This window comes from Ochotona curzoniae, unplaced genomic scaffold, assembly GCF_017591425.1.
Source record: "Ochotona curzoniae isolate NIBS_2020 unplaced genomic scaffold, NIBS_Ocur_1.0 scaffold_4505, whole genome shotgun sequence".
In the NCBI taxonomy this organism is placed as follows: domain Eukaryota; kingdom Metazoa; phylum Chordata; class Mammalia; order Lagomorpha; family Ochotonidae; genus Ochotona; species Ochotona curzoniae.
In genome coordinates, this window is record NW_024467118.1 from 23,813,087 (window position 1) to 23,836,292 (window position 23,206).

General features: G+C 38.1%; 1 protein-coding gene across 1 annotated transcript in view; it reads right to left on the reverse strand.

Annotated features, from left to right (window-relative positions):
• PDS5A (PDS5 cohesin associated factor A) overlaps nucleotides 1-23,206 on the reverse strand; it is a 99,117-nt gene that overhangs the window by 15,651 nt on the left and 60,260 nt on the right. Inside the window, exons 17-28 of the mRNA XM_040966244.1 lie at nucleotides 23,004-23,119; nucleotides 20,640-20,745; nucleotides 18,635-18,795; nucleotides 16,773-16,896; nucleotides 15,818-15,976; nucleotides 12,848-12,916; nucleotides 11,981-12,117; nucleotides 10,419-10,542; nucleotides 9,919-10,123; nucleotides 9,435-9,549; nucleotides 4,503-4,635; nucleotides 3,900-4,019 (exon numbers count right to left, since the gene is read on the reverse strand). Of these exons, the coding sequence (XP_040822178.1) occupies nucleotides 3,900-4,019; nucleotides 4,503-4,635; nucleotides 9,435-9,549; nucleotides 9,919-10,123; nucleotides 10,419-10,542; nucleotides 11,981-12,117; nucleotides 12,848-12,916; nucleotides 15,818-15,976; nucleotides 16,773-16,896; nucleotides 18,635-18,795; nucleotides 20,640-20,745; nucleotides 23,004-23,119 (1,569 nt within the window). The remainder of the gene's footprint in view (nucleotides 1-3,899; nucleotides 4,020-4,502; nucleotides 4,636-9,434; nucleotides 9,550-9,918; nucleotides 10,124-10,418; nucleotides 10,543-11,980; nucleotides 12,118-12,847; nucleotides 12,917-15,817; nucleotides 15,977-16,772; nucleotides 16,897-18,634; nucleotides 18,796-20,639; nucleotides 20,746-23,003; nucleotides 23,120-23,206) is intronic.

A 23,206-nucleotide genomic window follows, 5' to 3' on the forward strand; every position in this document is an offset into this window, starting at 1 on the left:
AAGTTTACTAACTTTAAGTAAAGCACATTTCTATTTTTCATGTTGTTCACTGCAAACATTTATTCACAAAAACTTACCTCCCTCACTGTATCTTTTTTTTTTAAGGTTCATTTATTTTTATTGGAATGGCGGATATATAGAAAAGTGGAGAGACAGAGAGGAAGATCTTCTGTCAGATGGGTCACTACCCAAGCAGCTGCAACAGCTGCAGCTGAGCCAATCCGAAGCTAGGAGCCAGCACTTCTTCAAGGTCTCCCACGCAGGTGCAGGGTCCCAAGGCTTTGGGCCTTTTCAACTGCTTTCCCAGGCCACAGGCAGGAAACTTGATGGGAACCTGGGGCTGCTGGGATTAGAACCGGTGCCCTTATGGGATACTGGTGCATGCAAGGAGAGGACGTTGCCCATTATGCTATCATGCCGGGCCCATCTCCTCACTGCATCTTAAAACTACTTTTTGGCTGTCAAAGGCTCAAATGTGATACTGTGTGTATTTCATGCACTTAATGTTAACTAAAGCAATTCCACAATAGGTAAAGAAAACTGCCCTCTCTGAAAACCAAATCAATTATCCTTTATTTTTTAAAAACATTTATTTATTTTTATTGGAAACTCAGATTTACAGAGAAAAGGAAACAGAGAGAAAGATGTTCCGTCTCCTGATTCACTCTCTAAGTGGCCGCACAGACCTGACTTGAGCCAATGCAAAACAAGGAGCCAGGAGCCAGGAGCCAGCACTGCGTCTCCCACATGAGTAGGGGGTCCCAAAGCTTTGGGCTGTCTTCTACTGCTTTTCCAGGCCACAAGCCAGGAGCCGGAAGGGAAGTAGAGTATCTGGGATGCAAGCTGGCACCAATATTGGATTTTCGTAGGCGCAAGGCTGGGATTTAGCCACTAGGCTTGTGTACAAGGCCCATATCCGTTAAATCTCATTAAAGCTGTCTTCACATGGATATCCCAGGACTGGCCAAATGGTCTTAAGCACGTCATGGAGAAAATTTCACTTATGTCAAATGTGATACTCAAATATATGTCATTTTTTGGGCCCGGCGCGGTGACGCAAGTGGTTAAGGTCCTCGCCTTGCACGCCTGAGATCCCATATGGGCACCGGTTCTGATCTCGGCAGCCACGCTCCCCTTCCAGCTCCCTGCCTGTGGCCCGGGAAAGCAGGGGAGGACGGCCCAAAGCTTTGGGACCCTGCATCCGCGTGGGAGACCTGGAAGAGGCTCCTGGCTTCGGATCGGCATAGCACTGGCCATTGCGCTCACTTGGGGAGTGAATCATCGGATGGAAGATCTTCCTCTCTGTCTCTCCTCTGTATATCCGCCTTTCCAATGAAAAAATAATAAAAATAAATCTTTAAAAAAAATGTCATTTTTCATACAAAGGCTTCAAAATTGTGCCTAAAATAGCTGTTGCAATGTCTTGGCATCAATGCTTACTTACTATTTACAAAGAAAGACTCCAGCCTCTCTGGGATCACTAAGAGTTTCTTTATGATTGCAATTACAATAAATCAAAATAAACACATTAGAGAAAGGAATGAGCAAAATTATATATCCAAAAATTGTTTATGTCCTCTGTCTGGCAGCTGCAGTCACACAGAGTGTGAACCAATTGATGGAACATCCTTCTCCGTTTCTCCTTTCTGTAAATCTACCTTTCCAATAAAAATAAATTATTCTGGGCCTGGCCGGGTGGCCTAGCAGCTAGAGTCCTTGCCTTGAATGCGCTGGGATCTCATATGGCCGCCGGTTCTAATTTCGGCAGCTCCATTTCCCATCCAGCTCCCTACCTGTGGCCTGGGAAAGCAGTTGAGGACGGCCCAAAGTCCTGGGACCCTGCACCCGTGTGGGAGACCCGGAAGAGGTTCCAGGTTCCCAGCTTCGGATCGGCGCAGCACTGGCCACTGCGGCCACTTGGGGAGTGAATCACTGAACGGCAGATCTTCCTCTCTGTCTCTCCTCCAATCTGTATATCTGCCTGTGTAATAAAAATAATTAAATACTTAAAAAAAACCCCAAATCTAAAAAAGAAAAGAAGTTGGGTCCATTGCGATAGCCTAGTAGCCAAACTGTACCCTTTTCACACACTGGGATTCTATATGTGCGCCAGTTCATGTGCCAGCAGCCCCTCTTCCCCTCCAGCTCCCTGACTCTGCCCTGGGAATCCCATGCAGGGCAGCCCAAAGCCTTTGGTCCCTGAAACCATGTGCGAGACCCGAAAGAAAGTCGTGGCTCCTGGCTTTGGATTGGCTGTTGAGACCACTTGGGGAGTCAATCAGCGAACTGTAGATCTTTCTCTCTGTCTCTCTTCCTCTCTGTATATCAGACTTTCAATAAAAATAAATAAATCTTTTTTTTTAAAATCCATATTTCGAAGCTGATTAAAAGCCCAAATCACAAATATGCAAGGAAAAACCACTAATTGAGACCAGTTAAAGAGTGCTGTCAAATCCTTAGGTCCATTTCTGAGGCCCATGATTCAACAGCAAAAAACAGCTCCCTTCGCCAGGTTCCTCATATGCCTCAGGGTTAGACAGACAGGAGAAATGAGCTAAGGTTAGGCCTCCTAATTCCTGGAACCTCACCATTGGATCTGGATTGTTAAGAACCTGGATTTAGGTCCCAGATCTGAGAACAGAATCTAGATACAGCAGTACAGGAGATGGGCAGTTTCATCACTACAGTAAACATTTATCCTATCACCTATTTTTTTTTCTTAATGTAAGACACAGAAAGAGAAAGGATACGTTAAAAGCCATGTGTGAATCTAATTTTCTTTCCAAAAGGTTTACTTATTCTTCTGAATGACAGAGAAGTGGGGGAAGAGATCGAGAGAGACAGAGAGAGGTAGTGAATAAGAGATCTACAGAGACCTTCTATCTGCTGATTCACTCCTCCACCTCCCCGAACTCGAGCTGCTATGGTGTGAACTGAGCCATTCCAAAGCTGGGAACCAGAAGCTTTTTCTGGGACACCAGCACGGGTGCAGGGCCCAAAGGTTTAGCACATCTACCACTGCTTTCCCAAGCCATTATCTGTGAGCTGGTTCAGAACTGATGCAGCTGGGACATGAACTGGGACGAACACGGGATGCCGGCCCTGCAAGTGGAGGATAAGCACGTACAGCCACCATGTGTCCGAGCAGCAGGGTTGGGCATCTTTCCCTCGAGCACTAGACTCCAGTCCCTGGGAGGCAGCAGGGATGACCTGTGTTAACAGGTTCCTGTTATCTATGAAAAGAACACAGACTGAGTTCGTGGCTCTCATCTTTAATCTTAGCTCATACAGAAAACAGAGACTGAACCAGAAGAGAGCTCTCTCTGTGTTAACAAACTTTGTAAAAAAAAAAACACATTTATTTATTTTCCCTGGAAAGGCAGATTTACAAAGAGAGAAAGATTTTCCACCTGCTGGTTCACTCTCCAAATGGCTGCAAAGGCAAGAGTCAAGCCAATCTGAAGCCAGGAGTCAGGAGGCTCCTTTGGGTTGCCCAACACCAGGTGCAGGGTTGCGAGCTTTGGGTCATCCTCTACTGTTTTCCCAGGACACAAGCAGGGAGCTGGATGCAAGCAAAGTGGAGCAGCTGGGATATGAACCAGTGCCCATACTGGCATAGGCAGGGCGAGGACATAATCATTAGGCTATCACGCAGATTCCTAGCTTAGCAAATTCTTTCAAATTTCTGAAAATCAGACTTCAAATCATTAAGTGTTGACAAGAATATTAAGAACAACAAAAAGATGATTTATTTGCTGTTCATGTGAGAACGATGATGTTTAGGGCTCTGGGGAAAAAAAAAACTTTCCATTCCTCAAAATCTGGCACTAGCATTGATGGTACCATAAACTTAAGTTGGTTTGCTGTGGTTAAAATCAAAAGGAAGGATGAAAAATTACCTTTTCAGGCTGTGTAAAAAATTTCATTGGGAGGACTGGATCCTTTGGTGAATCTGCATTGCACAAAGCACTTTTACTATTTATAACACACAGAGCCACATCACATACTGTGTAAAGTTTCTAGGAAGAAAAAAAGAGAAAGATGCTAGATAACCCTCATTTTTGCAAAACACAATTACCAACAATTCCATCAAATTCATAAATTGAAGGAAGCATATGTGGTTTCTTCATTATGTCATATTACCGTTTACCATTGCTTTTTTTGTGGCCTCTTGGTAAAGAAAAAGCCCTCCACATTTGTGTAAAATCCAGGTCAACCATGCAACAGAACTAACTCAACTCATATCAAAGACAGTACGCTAAAAGCATATCTTAATAACACTATATACAACAAAATCACACATTTTATTAGTTCTGATACATCTGTTCGCCTCAAGTTTGAGCATTTTTTAATATTAAAAATTCAGACATTAAAATTTATTTGTAATGAGATACAATAAAACTGAAAAATATTTTGTAAGCATTATGCAATGGTGAGGAAAAACAAGAGGAATAATACATTTTTCTACATTATCCTAACGTGCAAAGGAATAACACTCTTACCTCATTTGTCTTGGATTCATCTGGAGACTGAGCATCTCTGGTTAACTTGATATTTTCAGCCATCTTCTTCATAAAGGCATGGCTATTGTTTTCATTCTTTGTCATTAAAACCTCAAGCATGAACCATAGGCACCTATATAGTAAACATTAGAGTAAATATGGGAGCTTCTGCTTAATGAAACAGGTCACTGAAATTCAAGTTATCTGAATGTAAGGAAAACCTGAATTACTAACAGAAATGTACTTTTGTGTTAAAGATATTCACTCAAACAGAAGAGTAAATCACAAAATTATGTATTAAAACAAAAACATAGCTTACTAAGAAATTCTGAGTTTCACAAGGCACAGAAATATCACATAGAGGTATTAAAGATAAATGTTTAGCTGATTTAATGTACCCTTCGTTTGTGGAAATAAGCCAACTAGTATATCAAAGGGTCTTGGCATTTTTAATTTTTTAAGTGCTGCATATAGCCAGCCTGTGATTAGAATGCAGCTCTACCAAGATTCAAGTCTGAACTATGTGTAATATGAAGCTATAGAGTAACCAGTAACTTGCCTAAGCAATAATATTCCAAAACGTTATGCCTTTTTACATGTCACTGTACATTCATTTAACATCTAAGTATATAACAATTCCCGATTCTACAGAAATTTATCATAAAATTCAAAATTTTAAATATTTAAAAAAAAAAAAGAAAAAATGTTACTTGAAAGCCAGAGGTACACAGAGAGAGAGAGAAATCTAGCAGCCATTGGATCACTCTCCAAATGTTTGCAACAATGAGAACTGGGATGGTTTGAAGCTGTAAGCCTAACTTTTTCTAGGTTTCCCATGTAGATGGAGGTGTCCAAAGCCCTGGACTATCTTTCGCTATTTTGCCAGTCAATAAGCAGGGAGCTGGGAGGAAGTAGAGCAGCTGGGACTTGAACAGGTGCCCATTTGGGATGCCGCGGCTACATCTGGAGGATTAACTGGCATCATCACTGTACCAGTTACATTGAAACATAATTTTTAAACATGAAACTAAATCTATGTACATTGGAAGCAAATGGAGAACTTAAATTATATCTCAGAGTGGGACCTATTTTTTAAGTTCCCTGGATGGTTTTCAGAGAGCTACAGGTTGACTACTTCAGCCACAGCCATGAAATTATTGTGGCCTGTATTCCACACAATTCTGTAAGAAATTAAACTAAGGGTTTACCAAGTTAACCAAGCAGCTTAAAAGCTGCTAAATTCAAAAACACTTATTACTGTGCTAGATCTAGATGTCGGCATGAATCCTGGAGAATAAAATCAAGGAAAAATAATAAAATAGAACTGATAATCATGTAACACTGAACAAAATATTTCAAGTCTTTATTCTACCACCCATGATTACCCACGATGCTTCCATACTCACGCAACTTTGCTCACAACTCATATATGCAGAGCTCTTCAGATAGGAATTCATTAACTTCTTAATGCCAGTCGTGCAAAACTGCCTTTGTCCCACCCATCTTTCCCTTTATTGATCAAATTTACTGGAACTAGTCTTTCTTTACCTGCACCACTTTGGCCTCTCTCTAGAGATACTGTTACTTTCTTCCAAACCTATTTCATATCCAACTGCTGTAAGTATTTGTCCAGACTACTTATTTAACTATCAAGGTTATCAGTGAATGGCTTAAACCTAAATTGAAAAGGGAATGACTGTGCTAGCAGCTTGATGGTTCATTTGCGAAATGTTAATAACAGTAATTATCCTGAGGATTAAATGAGACATTTGCAGATTTCCTGTTTCTTTGGGGTTACATATTTCTTAACATAACACTGCTTCTCCACTGATCCCTCCAATATTTCTCCTAATGGTGCTTTCTTCATTCTATTTTTTTCTAGCAAGTGGAATCCCTTAGCAGTGTGTCTATTTAAAAAAAAAAATTTATTGGAAACTCAGATATTCAGAGGAGGCAGCAAGACAGAGAGGAAAATCTTCCATTCACTGATTCACTCCGCAAGTAGCCACAATGGCCAGAGCTGAGCCAATCCAAAGCCAGGAGCCTCCACAGGGTCTGCAACGTGGGTGCAGGGTCCCAAGGGTTTGGGCCATCCCTTCCTGCTTTCCTAAGCCACAAGCAGGGAGCTGGAAGGGAAGCGGGGCTTGTAGGACATGAGCTGACGTCTATATGGAATCCCAGTGCATGAAAGGCGAGGGCTTTAGCCACCAGCCTACCGCCCGGGCCAACACTCTTGAAACTTGGACTGATTACTTCCTTCCTCCTGGTTCTGACTTCCCCTCATGAGGGCTATTTGCCTGTTCTAGGTACTTGCAACATGGCAGATAATATCTTAAAATTATAGGAAAAAAAGTGAGCTAACACAACTCAAAGCTAATAGAAAGAATAAAGATATAGCAGAGGTAAATGATATACACAGAAAAATCAACAAACTGAAGGTTGATTTTAAAAACAAACAAAATACCTTTAAGTACAAAACAAACTCTCATTACAAAACCAGAAATGAAAATAGAAATATTAATGCCATGCAACAGAAATGAAATGAATTAGCAAAAATGAACAACAGCACCCAATCTAGATAATTTACATGAAACAAATTCTAAGTACAAAACATACCTACCAACTAAACAAAAGCTACAAAACATTATCCTTTAAGTAAACTTATATAGTCTGAGTCCTCTAACTTAGCAGCAAGAAGTCCAGAATGGGGTCACTGCTGCCATCCTAAGGGAACACTTCAGCAGTAAGCATGAAGGAGAATTCAAGCCAGGATACGACTGGATGCGCCAACACACAGAACATGGCAGGCTCAGCAATGTCTTCACTATGGCATGGAAAATCCACCCTTCAATAAGTGACTACATTTTATAGAATAAAGTTCTATTTCTGTACACTATTGGATAACAATCCAAGAAGGATTTTAAGAACACAACTATTTATTTAGAACACAGGAAAAAAGGCAATCAAGGAGGCATAAGCCTTATACACCAAAAACAGGGCTATAAGTGAAAGACTATCCAGAGATAATGCACTGGAACATGTTATGTTAATACTATACATACTATTTCCAAATTTTAAACTGTAGCAATCAAGCTCACAAAAGCATAGGGATATACATGAACTGACTAGACAGCACAGAATTAAACCTTTGTATATAGGCTCCATTGATTTTTTTTACCAAGATGCCAAGATAAATCTTTGAGGGGGAAAGAACATATTTCATGAGACAGTGTTTTAAAAAAAAAAAAAACCCTAGGTATCTGGGCCCAGCACGGTAGCCTACTGGCTAAAGTCCTCCCCTCACATGTACCGGAATCCAATACGGGCACCGATTCTTCCCCTAGCTACTGGATTTCCCATCCAGCTCCTTGCTCGTGGGGGAGCAGTGGAGGACAGCCCAAAGCCTTGGGACCCTGTACCCAGGTGGGAGACCTGAAGAAGGCTCCTGGCTCCTAGCTTCAGAACAGCTCAGCTTCTGTCTCTCCTCTTTGTACAACCATCTTTACAAAAAATGTAAATAAATCTTCAACAACAATAGAGAGAGAAACAGAGAGAGAGAGAAAGGTCGAGAGAGAAAGAGAGAGAGAAAGGTCTTCTGCACGGTGGTTCACTTTCCAAACGGACCCAACGGCCAGAGCTGGGCTAAGTATCAGTCCCTAAACATATCTTTTTAAAAAAAAATCTAGTAACCAAAGGTCTTAAGATTTCTTTCACACGTAGCTTTATTTTCAAGTATTGGAAATGCTAAGATAGTATCTTCAGCTGTTTTGTGTTGGTATTCCAACCTTCTTTCCTGTGTAAGTAGCTCATAGCCTGGTTCCTTAAGAACAACGCTGACATAGATATAATACTAGAAAGATTTTGACATCATTTTGCTTATCAAAGCCACAGAAGAGAAAGATAAATGTTAAAATTTTGTCACATCACAAATTCTGTCTAAAACAGAAAAATTAAAACGAAGCACAGTACTTTCAACATAAGGTGCAGATATCTATTGGAGTCTGCAAAGCAAAAGGCCAGCAAAAAACAAACAATGTAAATGCTGCTTTAAAATTTCTTGGAGTTTATTTTTAAGACAAACCTGGCTTTCTTTTCATAATAAAAAAATCTGGCATGATACAAATCAAGTTCTATATAACATAAGTAAATATGTGTTGAACAGTTTTTGTAATTGTTCCACTGGTGACAAATACTTCTGATTAGTAAAAGCAATCTTATTTTATTGCTAGTCTTTGTCAAATATTTAATTACTTATACTCTTTAAGATAAAATATTTTGAGGTAACAAAAAAAGCTTTAAGGGAAGCAACTTTTATTACATGGCTTTCTATATTAAATGGAAGTGACTGAAGCCTGTAATCATACAAGCAATTAAACTCACATAACAGGAAAACTAAAACAACCAAACTAAGCTATGGAAAGACTGAGCTAAGATAACTGCAAACAGAGAGAAAAACCAGCACCAAGAGCTGCTCAGATGGGAACAACAGTGAAAGGTAAAACTTAGCATTCACAATAAATAGATAAATCACAAAAAGATTTATTCTTTTTTTAAAAAAAAAAAATATTTATTTTTATTGCGAAGTCAGATATACAGAGAGGAGGAGAGACAGAGAGGAAGATCTTCCATCCGATGATTCACTCCCCAAGTGAGTACAACGGCCAGTGCTGTGCCAATCTGAAGCAAGGAGCCCAGATGCTCATGTGGGTCTCCCACGTGGGAGCAGGATGCCAAAGCTTTGGGTTGTCCCCTACTGCTTTCCCAGCCCACAGGCAGGGAGCTGGATGGGAAGTGGAGATGCAAGGATTAGACGCGGCGCCCATATGGGATCCCAGTGCGTTCAAGGCAAGGACTTTAGCCACTAGGCCCCGTGTCAGGCCCAAGAAGCTTTATTCTAATGAGACTAACAGGAAATAAAACAATGTAACTTACTCTTTGATATCACGAAGTTGATCAACATCTTGTGATCTTGTAAAATCTGGATCATGTGCTAGCAGATGAATCATGTAAGGAACTACATATTCCGGCAACAGTGACAATAATTTCTCTAAAACAAAAACATCATTATTTACTATAATAAGACTGGCATTAGTTTGTATTATTCCTATAGGTATTTCTAATTTAATGGGCACAAGACACATAGATTAACACTGATACTCTTTTATTCTCAAACATATTAAAACAAAACAGAAACTGATGAGCTTCAAATCAAACTACATAATAATCTAAAAAAATTTTATGAAGTATATATAGGATTCACAAAATAGGATTTCATTTAAATTCATCTTATTAACTACTCTGGCACAATTTTATTAAAAACCCAGTATAATTATGAATTGCACTAGCAATATTTAAATGACCACACTCCCTCAACAAGTGACAAGCAATATTTGCATCCTTGGGACTTGCCACTTACCAGCAGCCACGGGATTCTGTTTAATGTACTCCCTGCGTATACTAATGTTTTTGAGCAAACACTGTCGTGCATGTGCTCGTCTTTCCTTCACAGGATCTTTGGCACACAAGGCAAAGATCGCCATGTACTCCAACGGGAGCAGCAACTTCACAAGTGCCTTATGTAGCTTCTGAGCAAAAATTTGCCTTACTTGGTAACACTCATCCTGTAACAGTACAAAAACAGTACCAGTTAAATTAATGTAATAAACATATGGGAGGGGAGGGGTATGGGAGGGGTGGGGGGAATCCCCAGCGCCTATAAAACTGTACTACATAATACAATGTAAGCAACAATAAATAAAAATTAAAAAAAAAACATATGGGAGGAATAATTTAATGTTTGGGAGATATTAAAATAGATAACAATAGAAATGCATTTCATTATGAATATTAAATGGACTTATGATCAAGGAAAGGAAATGGTTTAACAAAACAACTGAAAAGAAAACTGTTACTTACATTAATAACAAGTGCACAGAGTTGAAACTGTTCTGGGGTAATAATTTCATGGTAACAAGGTTCCTGAGCAAGCTTCATTATGGCACTACCAGCAGCTAATCGCAAGCGAGACATATCAGATTTACTATAAACAAACAAAAAGAAATAAACATTTCCTATAACCACGATCATTCATAACAATGCTTTGATCCCTTTTTGAGTGCAAAATACTTGGAAATACTTTATGGATAGTGGACTGTACAAAAACAGGAAACCAACACTGAATTCACGAACTCAACATCTGCTACTTCACTCCCCAGATGACCTCAAGGGCAAGGACTATCAGGTGTTCAGATAATTTGTTGTCATTGCAAGAGAAGGCACACTACAGAATTAGCAACAAACTCTGTACTTTATTTATTAATGTGATCTTGTACAAAGCTTTACATTTCCCCATCTTTCAGAGTGTCAAGCTGCCCTTAAATGGCCTGGCACAGTAACTTATTATAAGTGATCAAATAATAGGTATTCTTTACATGATTGGACTTGGGGAAAAATCATTTGAAAATTGATTTTTCTTTTCTTGTAACTTATAGATAGCCTGACAGTTTTCAAACCAGCTTTTCCCATTTCTTAAAGGTTTCAAAACAATCCTCCATGCAGTATTAACACATAAAAGTCAATGTATGGAACAAATCTGCAGCACAACCAATAGAATCAACGCTTATGTTCCTCTCCTGATGGTGATGTGGGCTACTAGTCTGAAAAAAACACCGGGAGAATGGTCCAAGCTGTTGGGCCCCGACACACATGCGGGAGACTTGGGGATGCTCTTGATTCCTCCCCTAGAGACATGAAATTTGCTTCTTGAAATCCAAAATGGCATAGTAAAACATGATACAAAGACACTAAAAATACTGAAGGTATACATAAATGATTAAATCCCTCTCCTTTAACACAAACTCTAAGGTAGGAATGCATTACAAGCTGGATTCTATAGTTATCTCAGTGCGCATAGCCCCATGCAAGAACTTAAGGAAACAAGAATCATAACACAATGAACTTTTATTTACATATTAAAATAAACAGAAGAGATAACAATTTCACAGTTTTAAAGAAAAAAAACTGTGTTGAAATTCAACAAACATTTACTTTTGTTTTGTAGAAACATACAGTGTTTTCTGTATACAACCAGGAAGGCTTAAACTCTTTTTCTGAAACTGCTCAGTCCCTCCACTTGTTCCATATTACTACTGATCTTACAAGTTTTTGCTGTTGTGCTTTTCATAGCATTTTGCAGACAACAAAGGAAACAAATATTCATTTGGATACAGCAAATACTGATACTAACTCTAACATTAAACTATGTAACTACGAGAAAAAAAAATGATCAGTCTTTAAAAGTGAAAAAAATACACGATTAGTAAAATACACTCTAACGAATGTAAACCCCAAGTGACTGCTTCAGATTTGCTTCCAAAAATAAATCCCAATTACAACATTCAGTAATAGGTAAATAACTCCTATATAACTTCTAACACAAGATTTTCGCTAAGATAATTATAAAGGAAGAAAAACCTTACCTGATCCTCTTTTGCTCTGTCAGGTCACCCTCACTAACCAACATCGCTGATAATAACCGAAGAGTTGAATTGGCAGATTTAGACTGGTTGTTTTTCATACCCAATAGCCACCTTACCAGAAGTTTAATCGCCTGCACCTATAAAATATTAACATGCTAAAGCAAGCAAGCAATTCAAAATTTCAATTAGAGGGAAGCATTTGTTACTTTTAAATAACCTTGTCACCACAGACAAGTTTGGTTAGGTATTTCTAAGAGGTATTAATAGTAATAATGAAAACCAATACTTATTCTGTTCAAATATAGTCCCAGTAATACGCTTCCCATAGCTATACATGTATTGACTTTGAGAAATATCCTATTTTACAACAGATTAGGAAAAAGAGGTTATGTTATGACAGAATTAAGGATGAGCTCTAGAACTCAGCTTTTCACTCAGACAAGTTCGACCAAGATTTTTAAAGTATTTTAAGTATTTTGAAATACTTAAACTATAGATTATTTTGATTAAAATGTTCAGATTGCTTGTAGCACTGAAAAACTACTGAAAAAATCAAGTCTGATGCTGACTCAGTGAGCAATTTGATTAAAAGTTTCCAAATTACAATCATAATTTTTTTTGCTATATTCATTGGAAATAATTTGATTGAATATACAATGACTACAAAATGGAATTCACTAAAGACGATATCACATACCTATTTAAACCTCATGACCACAACTTTTACAAATTATATTGAGGATTAATTTGGTGACAAATCCTTAATATAAAGCACCTCATTTAAAAATACTTGCAACTGCTAGGTCAACAGAAGAAATTCTGTGTTTCTTTTCAGAGTAATGCTTAACAATACCTATAGGATTTTACCTTTGCTAGTACTTCAGGGGAAACCTCTTCATCTGGAGACCATAATTTCCCATTCTTCTCACCTGATGACTATAAAAAATTGAATAAGCTTAGCTTCTAAATAAATATAAGCTCTTGATCATCAAGTTTTAAAAAAATTAACCTGTTCCTCTGAATTTTTTACGCAAAGGTTAAAAATGTTCTAATTGCTCATATGGCTGTTATTTTTTTTACTCATTTATCTGAGAGGCAGAATGGCAGGGAGAGGCCTTTTCAACCTCTGATTCATTCCCCCAAGTGGTCACAGCAGCTGGGATTGAGGTTGGCACCAAATTCTGATTCTCCTAGAAGGGTAGCAGAGGCCCAAGTACTTATCTTCCACGACCCTGGCACCTGGACTTTATCTAACACACAAATCAGTATTCTGATATGGGATAGAAGTGTGTGTCAGAATGCTGCCCGTGCTCATTTACAATTTTACATACTGAATAATTCAGGCTCTAGAAATATCTACTGAAAAGTCATCAAGTACTGCTTGACAAGAACAAAGTTGGACAACTCACATTTCACAATTTCAAAACTATAACAATGTTATCATCAGACATATGAAACAAAAGAAGAGAATGAGGAACAGAAAACATTACATTTATGGGCAACTGACTTTTGAAAAATTTTCCAAGTCAAATCGTTGCTGAAAGAACTGTAATGAGATTTTAAAATGAAGCACCTCTTCAATACAAAATGACACAAAAAACTGGATACCCAAAATCAAAAGAATGAGGGTGGACCACGACAGCATATTTAAAAATTAATTCAGAATGGTTGAAAAATCTTAATACTCGTAGGCATCAAACTCTGGGAAGATGACATGCAGGGGAATCTTTTTAAAAAAATTATTTATTTGGGGCCAGGCATAATAGCGTAGTGGTTAAACCTGGCACACGCTGGGATCCCATATGGATGCTGGTTCTAATCCTGGCTGCTCCACTTCCCATCCAGCTCCCTGCTTGTGGCCTGGGAAAGCAGTTGAGAACGGCCCAAGGCCTTGGGACCCTGCACCTGTGTACAGGGAGACCTGGAAGAGCTCCTGGCTCCTGGCTTCAGATTGGCTCAGCTCCAGCCATTGCGGCCACTTGGGGAGTGAACCATCAGACAGGAGATCTTCCTCTCTGTATATCTGCCTTTCCAAAAATAAAATAAAATATAATAAAATAAAATACATCTTTAAAAAAAATCTTATTTGAGGAGACTGATGCAGTGGCATGGCAAGCTAATTCTCAGCTGACATCCCATTTGGGCGCCTGTTTGAGTCAGGCTTAGCACTGGCCATTGTAGTCACCATTGGAGTGAAGATGGAAAATCTGTCCCTCTCTATAATTCTGCCTTTCAAGTAAAATAAATAAATCTTTAAAACATTATTTATTTGAAAGGCAGAGTTACATCTGCTGGTTCATTCCTTCAATCGCTGCAACTGAATGAGTCTTATGGATCTCTCATATGGGTGCCAAAGCACAAGGAATTAAGTCACTGTCCACCACCTCCCCAGGCTCATTACCAGGCAGCTGTATCAGAAGCGGGGCAGCAATAATTTGCCCAAAAAGGATCTAAGTGTTATACAGTACCAGCCTAGGGTGAAACCTTGTCATCTAAGTTTGGCAAATATCTCACAAACCCTTACTATATGGGGTAGTTCATAAAAGAAAAAAAACCTTAGAACAGAAACAAAATTCAAAATTGTGTAAAGGACAAAAATATGCAGTTCTCTACATATTTTCAGACATGACAAATGGTAGGCATCAGGTGCAGCAATCAACAGAGCTGTGCAGGCCCGCATCCCATCTCCTTGTCTTTGTCTAGCTTTTGGCAATGTCAACAGGGATGCCCAAGCAGCTGGATCTCTGCTATCCCAGATGAGACCTGCACTGAATTCCTGCTTCTCAGTTTTCACTTAGTCTTATAATCATGATAGCTGGCATTTCTAAGGGGGATATGTGTGAGCTGGTGGATACAAGAGCTTTCTCTCTCATCTCTGTAGATGTGCCTTTCCAATAAAGAAAATATATCATGTGGGTCCAGCATCGTATTCTAGTGGCTAATGTCCTTGCCCTACATCCTGCAGGTTCGCATATGGGTGTCGAATTGAATCCCAGTTATGCCACTTTGTACTCAACCCCCTGCTGTTGCCCTGGGGAAGTAGCAGAGGACAGTCCAAAGCGTTGTGACCCTGACACCTGCATGGGAGACCCGGAAGAAGCTGTTGGGTCCCGGCTTTGGATCAGTTCAGCTTCAGCTATTGTGACCACTTGGGGAGTGAACCAGTAGATGGAAGATCTTTGTTTCTACTTTTCGCTGTAAATCCGACTTTTCAATTAAAAAAAATCTTAAAAAAAAATCTCCTCTATTAATTTACATTCACTGTTACTTAAGCCGAAACAAACAAACAAAAAATCCCGTAATACAGGTAGGAGACATATCTCAAATGAGACGTGGCAGTCACGTCCCTCTCTTACTCAACAGTATTCACAAGGAGACATAATAACACAATTATCTCATATTCTTTTTTATTTCCCCTGAAGTCAGGAACTCATCTCTAAGATATTGTACTTAATGAGGGCCAGTGGGGACAACACCACAGTGGAACAGTAGACTAATCCTCGACCTACTCTGCCAGCAATCCAAATAGGTGCTGGAGAGCAGTGGAGCATGGCTCAAGTTCTCAGGACCCTGAATGCACAAGGGACATCCAGAAGAACCTCCTGGCATCATACCGACTCAGCCACATCCCCTGTCAGCATGTGGGGCGTGAACCAGCAGATGCAGGATCTGGGTCTCCTTTTGTACATCTGACTTTGAAACAAAAATACATGTTTGAAAAACGATTGGCTAAACCAGAACAAAACAAAATTTTATCTAGAGAAATAGAAATGGTGTTTCCATGATAAAGATGTAAGCAAACTTATAACTCTAAATTTAATTGAATAAAAAACTTACCCTGTCATTCATTAGTAGATCTTTCACAATAAAATTTGCTACTACAGATTTCATCGGGGAAGCAAACTGGTCTGGAGCTAACATGGAGATGTGGCCCAAGGAGACTAAGGGAGTTATAAGTTGCTCAGGAACGTCGGCATTCAAGCTCCTGCTGAGTGGCTATAAAAACACAACACAAATTCAAATAGCTTTTATAAATATTACTACTTCAACGACAACAATAAATTTCCCTGAGTCTTTTTAAATTTAATAGTGTTTCCACAACTAATGTCAATTATGTTAGATCATGGTTTAAATACATGACAACTGACATTTAGGGAAAAAAAAAAAGATTGACAAATTCAAATTGAAGAAATTATGCCCAAGAAAAAGAACTGAAATTTATCTGCTTTTTCAAACCAACATTATTTTCAACCTATCAACATTGTTTGCCATGTTAGGAGTCTTCTAGCACTGAGGGAATATGTTAAATGATCTAGAATTATTTTTAAAAAATGCATTTCCTGGTTTCTTTCCACATTACTTACAATTTGTGATGACAGAAACATCATTTTAGTAGCATAATTAGCCAATTGATCACAAACAAACAAAAAAACCCACAAGGGTTAGCTTTCAGGAAAGGTTTTCAACTACTTTAGATGAGATGATTCAAAATGATAACAATGCTGTGTGGCCAAACACCTTTCGTGGATAAATGAATCATTAAGCCAAAGCATTAAAAATAAGTTGTTCTAACATAAACAAACAAAGCATTGTTCACTGTAAAGCATTTACATCTACAGCCTGTTCTGGGAGTATATGGCTAAATAAAACAAATCCCTGCTCCCAAGGAATTTATACTCTAGTGTTGAGCTACAAATAAATAGTTAAGAAAAAATTTATCTTTCATTTTTATTAAATCTCAGAGGTCTGAACATAAAGACGCACATAAATACCATCTATGAATAACATATACCTCAAAAATCTGTGCAAGTTGGACTTCTTTATTTGAGAATATGGCATGTATACAGTGCACAGCCTGCTTTGCCTGGTGCGGAGTACCCCTCTTTGCCTTCTGATGTAAAATAGGTATTAAAGTCCTGCAAAAAATAATATCACAGTTTTTTGGTTTTCTTGAAGCCACTGGTTTTTTGAAGCTATTATTCTTTTTGACTATCTCTTGCTTTGTCTTTTTGGATGAAGCTTCACCAAAAAATGCTACATCAGGAGACAATTATTTTAAAGTCACCACAATTATAAAAAAATGAAATATCCCAATATATTTTTATAATTACCTTCTAAATAGACATTCTTAATTTTCGCATTCCCTACTACAATCTACATTTATTTTAAAGTAGCCACTGAAAAAGAATAGCAAAGGCCAAGTTTTGATGAACAGGTTAAACACCACCACAGAGAGAAATGCAAATACAGGTATCTACACATAGATATTCCTGGATACTACCCAAAAACTATTAAATAAATGTGCTAAAATGTTTGTGCATGGAATAAGATCTTCCTCTCTGTCTCTCCTTTCCAATAAAAAAAAAAAAAAAATAAAATCTTAAAAAAAAAAGTGAACCAATAATCGGAAGACTGCTCTCTTTCCTGCTCATTTTACAAATCTGTCCTTGAAAAAAAAACAAACTACTACTTTCCTTGCTTTCTTCTTAAAGTGTGCTATCACAGTTGTTGCTGTTTCTTTACCGTTGTGCTTTCCTCCTTTCCCTATTAGCCTTAACAACAAGAAGCTGTGAACAAACTTAATTCGGCCATTATTACCTTTTAAAAAAAAAAAGGACAGATTTTCCTAACATGAAAAAAATCTCCAAGGGCCAGCATTGTGGCATACCACATACAGAGCCAACTTCTAAGACAGCAAACCATTTATGTGCCAATTTATGTCCTGGGTATTTTGCTGAATTGTGTAATCTACCTTCAAGTGCCAGGGTACAATATGGGTATTGGTTCTGTAAATCTGCCTCTCTAAAATATGTAAGTAAATGAAATAGTCTTAAGAAAGACTGGTTTATATTTTGAATTATTCTGAACACAGCCACAAGTAATGCATTCTTCCAATACAAACTCCCAGGACAAATTTAGGGAGGGTAGATATACAGAGAGAAGGAGATATAGAGAAAGATCTTCCATCCACTATTTCACTCCCCAGGTGGCCACAACAACCAGAGCTGGGCTGATCCAAAGCCAGGAGCCAGAAGCCTCCTCCAGGTCCCCTACATGGATGCAGGGTCAAAGGTGATCTTATGCATTTCTAGGCCTCAAGCAGCAAGCTGGATGGGAAGTGGAGCAGCAGGGCTACAAACCGGTACCCATATGGATTCCTGGCAGGTGCAAGGCAAGGATTTAGCCACAAGGCTACTGTATCAGGCCCTATATTACTTTTTAAAGATTTATTATTTATTTTTATTAGAAAGGCTAGAGAAAGGTCTTTCATCCATTGGTTTATTGCCCAAATGGTTGCTAAGGGCCAAGGCTGAGTTGATCTGAAGTCAGGAGCCAAGAGCTTTTTCCAGGTCTCCTACATGGATGCTGAGTCCAAAGGCTTTGGGCAATCCCTGCCCGCTTTCCTAGGACATAAGCAGGAGAGGTGGATAGGAAGTGGAGCAGCTGGGACACAAACCAGTACCCATTTTGGATCCTGGTGCTTGAAGGGGGTAGAATTAGCCCAATAAAGCATTGCATTGGAAGAGAGTGCTGTGGAAAACAACAAAGACGATACAGAAAAACAGCATCTGAATGAACACTATTTTTCTCTCCCTATCTTATGACAGATACAAAAGCATTCCATGTTTCACACACTTGAAAAAATATACTCACGATCGTATCTGGGGAAGATCTGTTTCTATTTTGTGGCCTGTATTTCTAAAAATTTGTATAGCAGCTTCTGCTACCTTATCATCCTCCATCCTCAGGCACTGCAACAAGGACTCATATGTCTCTGCGGAGTGGAACGAGGTAGGATGTGTGAAAGACAGAACCTAGGGGAACAGATACAGCTTTAGATGTGTAGATGGAACTTAATCTACTAAAAAAAGAATTATTTTCTATTTTATTTCCTACAATGAATAAAATTAAGGTTAGTTACACAAAACAGAATTACCATTACTTATATTTAGCTATGGCTAATTAGATATTAACAGAAATAATACATGTTAATTTCTAGTGCACTTGATGTACAGCCTTTGCCCTATTTTTGGAGTTCCAATGTTAATAATGACCAGTTTATAAATCTATTTTATTTATCTGCAAGAATGTCTAGTCAAAATATTTAAATGTCTCAATCTTTGTGAGATGTACAGAAAATGTTAACTTGAGCATTATTGGACTTACAAAAATGTAGTCAATTTGAAACTAGGTGAGATGTAATATATCACAAAAACTTTACTCATTACAATTAGGGCTACAAATATATTTATTTCATTATACCCAACCTATGTTTAAGGAATTTATGATCTGCTTCTAAAATTCATCTGCTATGAGTTAGAGAATTCACTCAAGAAAAGAGGCTGAAAGAGAAGAAGCAACCAAGCAGTCTTTGTTAATTTAAAAGCACTGTTTATTTGAAGAGCTGTGTAGTGCAAAGACGCTCACTCAGTAAAACTGGAGTGATACTTAATTGTTAGGTTTTAATAACTTGGAAATTAAGAATTTGAAAAACTACATTATACCAACTCATTTAAAAATATTGATCTAAACAATGATTTTGCTTTTAGAACTAGGTAATGATACAGCCCAAATAAAAATATTATATTATTAAAATCTTATATCCATAATATGTAAGACTGTAACAATACGATCACATCTCTCTTTTCTACTACATTCAAATATCTCTTCTCAAGTGACTTACTTAGGTTACATGTGATTTATTCCTGTCTCTAACAAATCCAATCAAAGTTTTATTATGTGCAACAGGATCAAAGTCCCAAAACTAGCTTCCTCTGCCTCTAAGGTTCTCCGCAGGCTGCAAACAAGCGAACACCCTTGTTGCCTATCACTCCCCAAAGCAACCTGTTTCCTCTGGCTTATCTCCCAAGGGTCTTTCAAATATGTCAATCACTATCCCCTTGCAGGATTCTGCTTCCTCCATAATAGGTATACATTGTCCAGAAAATCATCAGTAAACTGGCTGTCACTGGTTACTCAATATGTTGAGTTCTTTGGCATCTATTATAATTACTTATTGTTGAAAAATTATCTACTCGAATGCTGTCATAATAATTTATTTTTGTAGTTTACCACGCTAGATTGTCTGAATTATCAGGTTATTTGGCATACAAATATTTTTAAAAAAAAACACATTGGGAAACAAAATTTCAAATTTTACTTTCTATTATAAATACTAATATGATGCAAAATGCTTTTATAAAACAAAACTCTTGGGCCCAGCACAGTAGCCTAGTAGCTAAATCCTCTCCCTGCACATGCAGGAAGCCCATAGGGGTACCAGTTTGTGTCCCGGCTGCTCCACTCCACTTCTAGCTCCCTGCTTGTAGCCTGGCAAAGCATATGAATGACCCAAAGTGCTGGGACCCTGCACTTGCATGGGAGACCTGGAAGAATCTCCTGGCTCCCAAGTTTGGATCAGCTCAGCTTTGGCCATTATGGCCACTTGGAGAATGAACCAGTGGATGGATCTTTCTGTCTTTCCTTCTCTCTGTAAATCTGCCTTTCCAATAAAAATAAAGTGATTCTTAAAGAAAAATACAACACTCATTATACATGCTTAATATTTTAAATACTTTCTTATGCAATCACTTCAGCTTGCACATCGGAAACAATACAAAATACAGCATGCAAAGAGACAAAATTATTTCAAAAATACCTTTAGAAGCTCAAGTCCTGAACGAATAGCAGTATCTGGACTTACACCCTCTTCTTCATCATCTGCTGTCCCCTCTATTGACTTGTTCATTAATTTTACAAGTGCACTATTAAAAAAAAATGTCAATTAGAAATATAACAAAATTAAAGGCTATACTCAAACTGTATTACAATAAAACGTACATAGAAACTAACAGGATCACATTCAATTAAATTTCTGTGAGAGAAGATTTAATATTCAGACTATGTGATAGCTGAGCATATTTTTGGCTTACACTTTCAATATAATTTCAGAGAAAAAAGTGTAAAAAAATAAAATGGAAATAATATACTACAAATACAAGCAATTAAAGATTTAATTTCATCAGTACAAAGCTTATTTACAACTTTATGATTTATAAGGCAGTCAGTATTCATGGGAAAATGGTTTGACAACCTTAGTTGCTATAAAAATCCTTCCTTGCTCATGTTACTCATACAAGTATAAAGTGAAGTAGTATTTGCATATAACCAGTATTCTTCCTTTAAATCAGTTTTGTAACACTGTATTATTTAGAAAACCAACCAGTGGGACCAGATGGACTGGCACTGGAAGCCACTGGCAATGAGGTCAGGGCTTCAGAACCCCCAGGAAAGGGGATCTTCTGTAAATTTGTCTTTCCAATAAAAACACATAAATCTTTAAAACAGAAAAGGAAAAAAAAAATTCCCTGTATCCCACATCATGGTGCCTGGTCAATTTCTGGTTCCAGCTCCTGATTCCAATTTCCTTGCAATGTGGACCCAAGCAAGCAGCAAGTGATGGCTCCTATGTTCAGGTCTTTGCCACCCAAACCAGACACCTATGTGCATGTGCAGTTCTGGCTGCTAGCTTTGGCCCTGGCCCAGCTTGAAATGAATCAACAAACTAAAACTCCCTACTTCCCTGTCTGCCTCTGCTTCTTAACCAGAAAAAGAGGTAGAATAAAGTGAGAGAAACTGTCATGTAAAATATTAATGTATAGTAGTGATGATATTTAGTTGTGGATAAACCTCTTTCTGTCTGAAAAACAATAACAAAAAATCCCAACTTCCTTATCTCTCTTCTGTGTAAATGAGGAAATTAGAAGATAAGGAAATTAAATTCAAAATGAAGTCAATCTTTCCACTATACAGTGACATGCTTCCCAACCCCATTCAGATGGACTCTGATCTGTAGCATCTCAGAACGGGACATTCATGGATCCAAGGACTTAAAAGAGATTATTATAGTAAAATGTGGTCACTTGGAGGACAACACTGGGGCAAAACTAGCTAGCACTTTAGCTGAAGTATTGGCATTCCTTATGAGCCCCAGTTGTAATTTCAGTTGCTCCATTTATGATACAGCTCCCTGCTACTGGCCTGAGAACACCAGGGAGGATGGTTCAAGGCCATGGGCACCTACAGAAGCAGCTTCTGGCTCCCAGCTTCAGAACAGCCTCACTCTGGCTACTTGGCAATTTTGGGAATGAACCACTGTATAACTCTGTCAAGTAAGATAAAACAAAAAATGAGATCACATAGGTATGCCCCAATGCAAAATGTATATTCCTATGAGAAAAGGAGATTGGACTACAGATATGCCAGGCCCAAAGAAAAAATACTATGCAGAAACACCTGTGAATCAGACAGTCTGCAGGAATATCAAACTGATGATACACTACTCTGAAAATGGCCCTTCCAGAACTATGAGAAATTTTCTATTTTTAAAGCGACCCAATCTGTGATTATTTTATTATGTCAGTCACAGTAAACTGATACAACCTTATCAGTGAGTCACATAAAAAGAAATCACATATCCAAATCATAAATTGGAAAAATAACTAACAAGCACTTTATAAAATGTCCGACACTGCTGCAACCCATAGACATCTATGGTACTTTCTGTAAAACATCTCTAATTCTCACTTTCAGAGGTGTTATATGAATGCTGAAAGCAAATGAAAAATCACATAAATTAAAACAACTTTTTCCAAAACTTCAAACACTAATGTTTAAAAACCAGAGCCATCCAATGGCAATTCTGTTTATTTTTCCATGTACTATCCTCACACATTAAGTCAGCAATGGTGTAACAAACGCTCCCACAGAGTTGGATGTTTCCTCTAAAACATTTAAGAAACCTCAGACAGTTTGTTTCTTCCATTCTGTACTTTCAAAGTTTTCTTCAATAAACCTTACTAAGGCTAACAATAAAGACAAAAACTCTTTTCAAAAAGGAGCACTGAATAAAGCTAAAGATCATAAAATCAGCAGGCCTGCTTTCATTTTTAACAAGTATGCTTCTGCCATTAAAAACTATTTACATTTCTTTAGGCACGCAGGATTTAAATATATATCTTACCTTATGGCTTCTGAATCAATGTGCACAGGTGCAATTCTTTCTAGCAGAAATTTGACCATCTCTAGAAATGGATTTGTTGGCTGCTTAGGATTTGCAAGTTTCCGAGCTATTTCTCTCTATAAAAACAAAACAGCTTTATCATGTGATTCACACTGATGTTATAAAAATTAAAATCAAAAGACTACATGCCTAAAACACAAAGG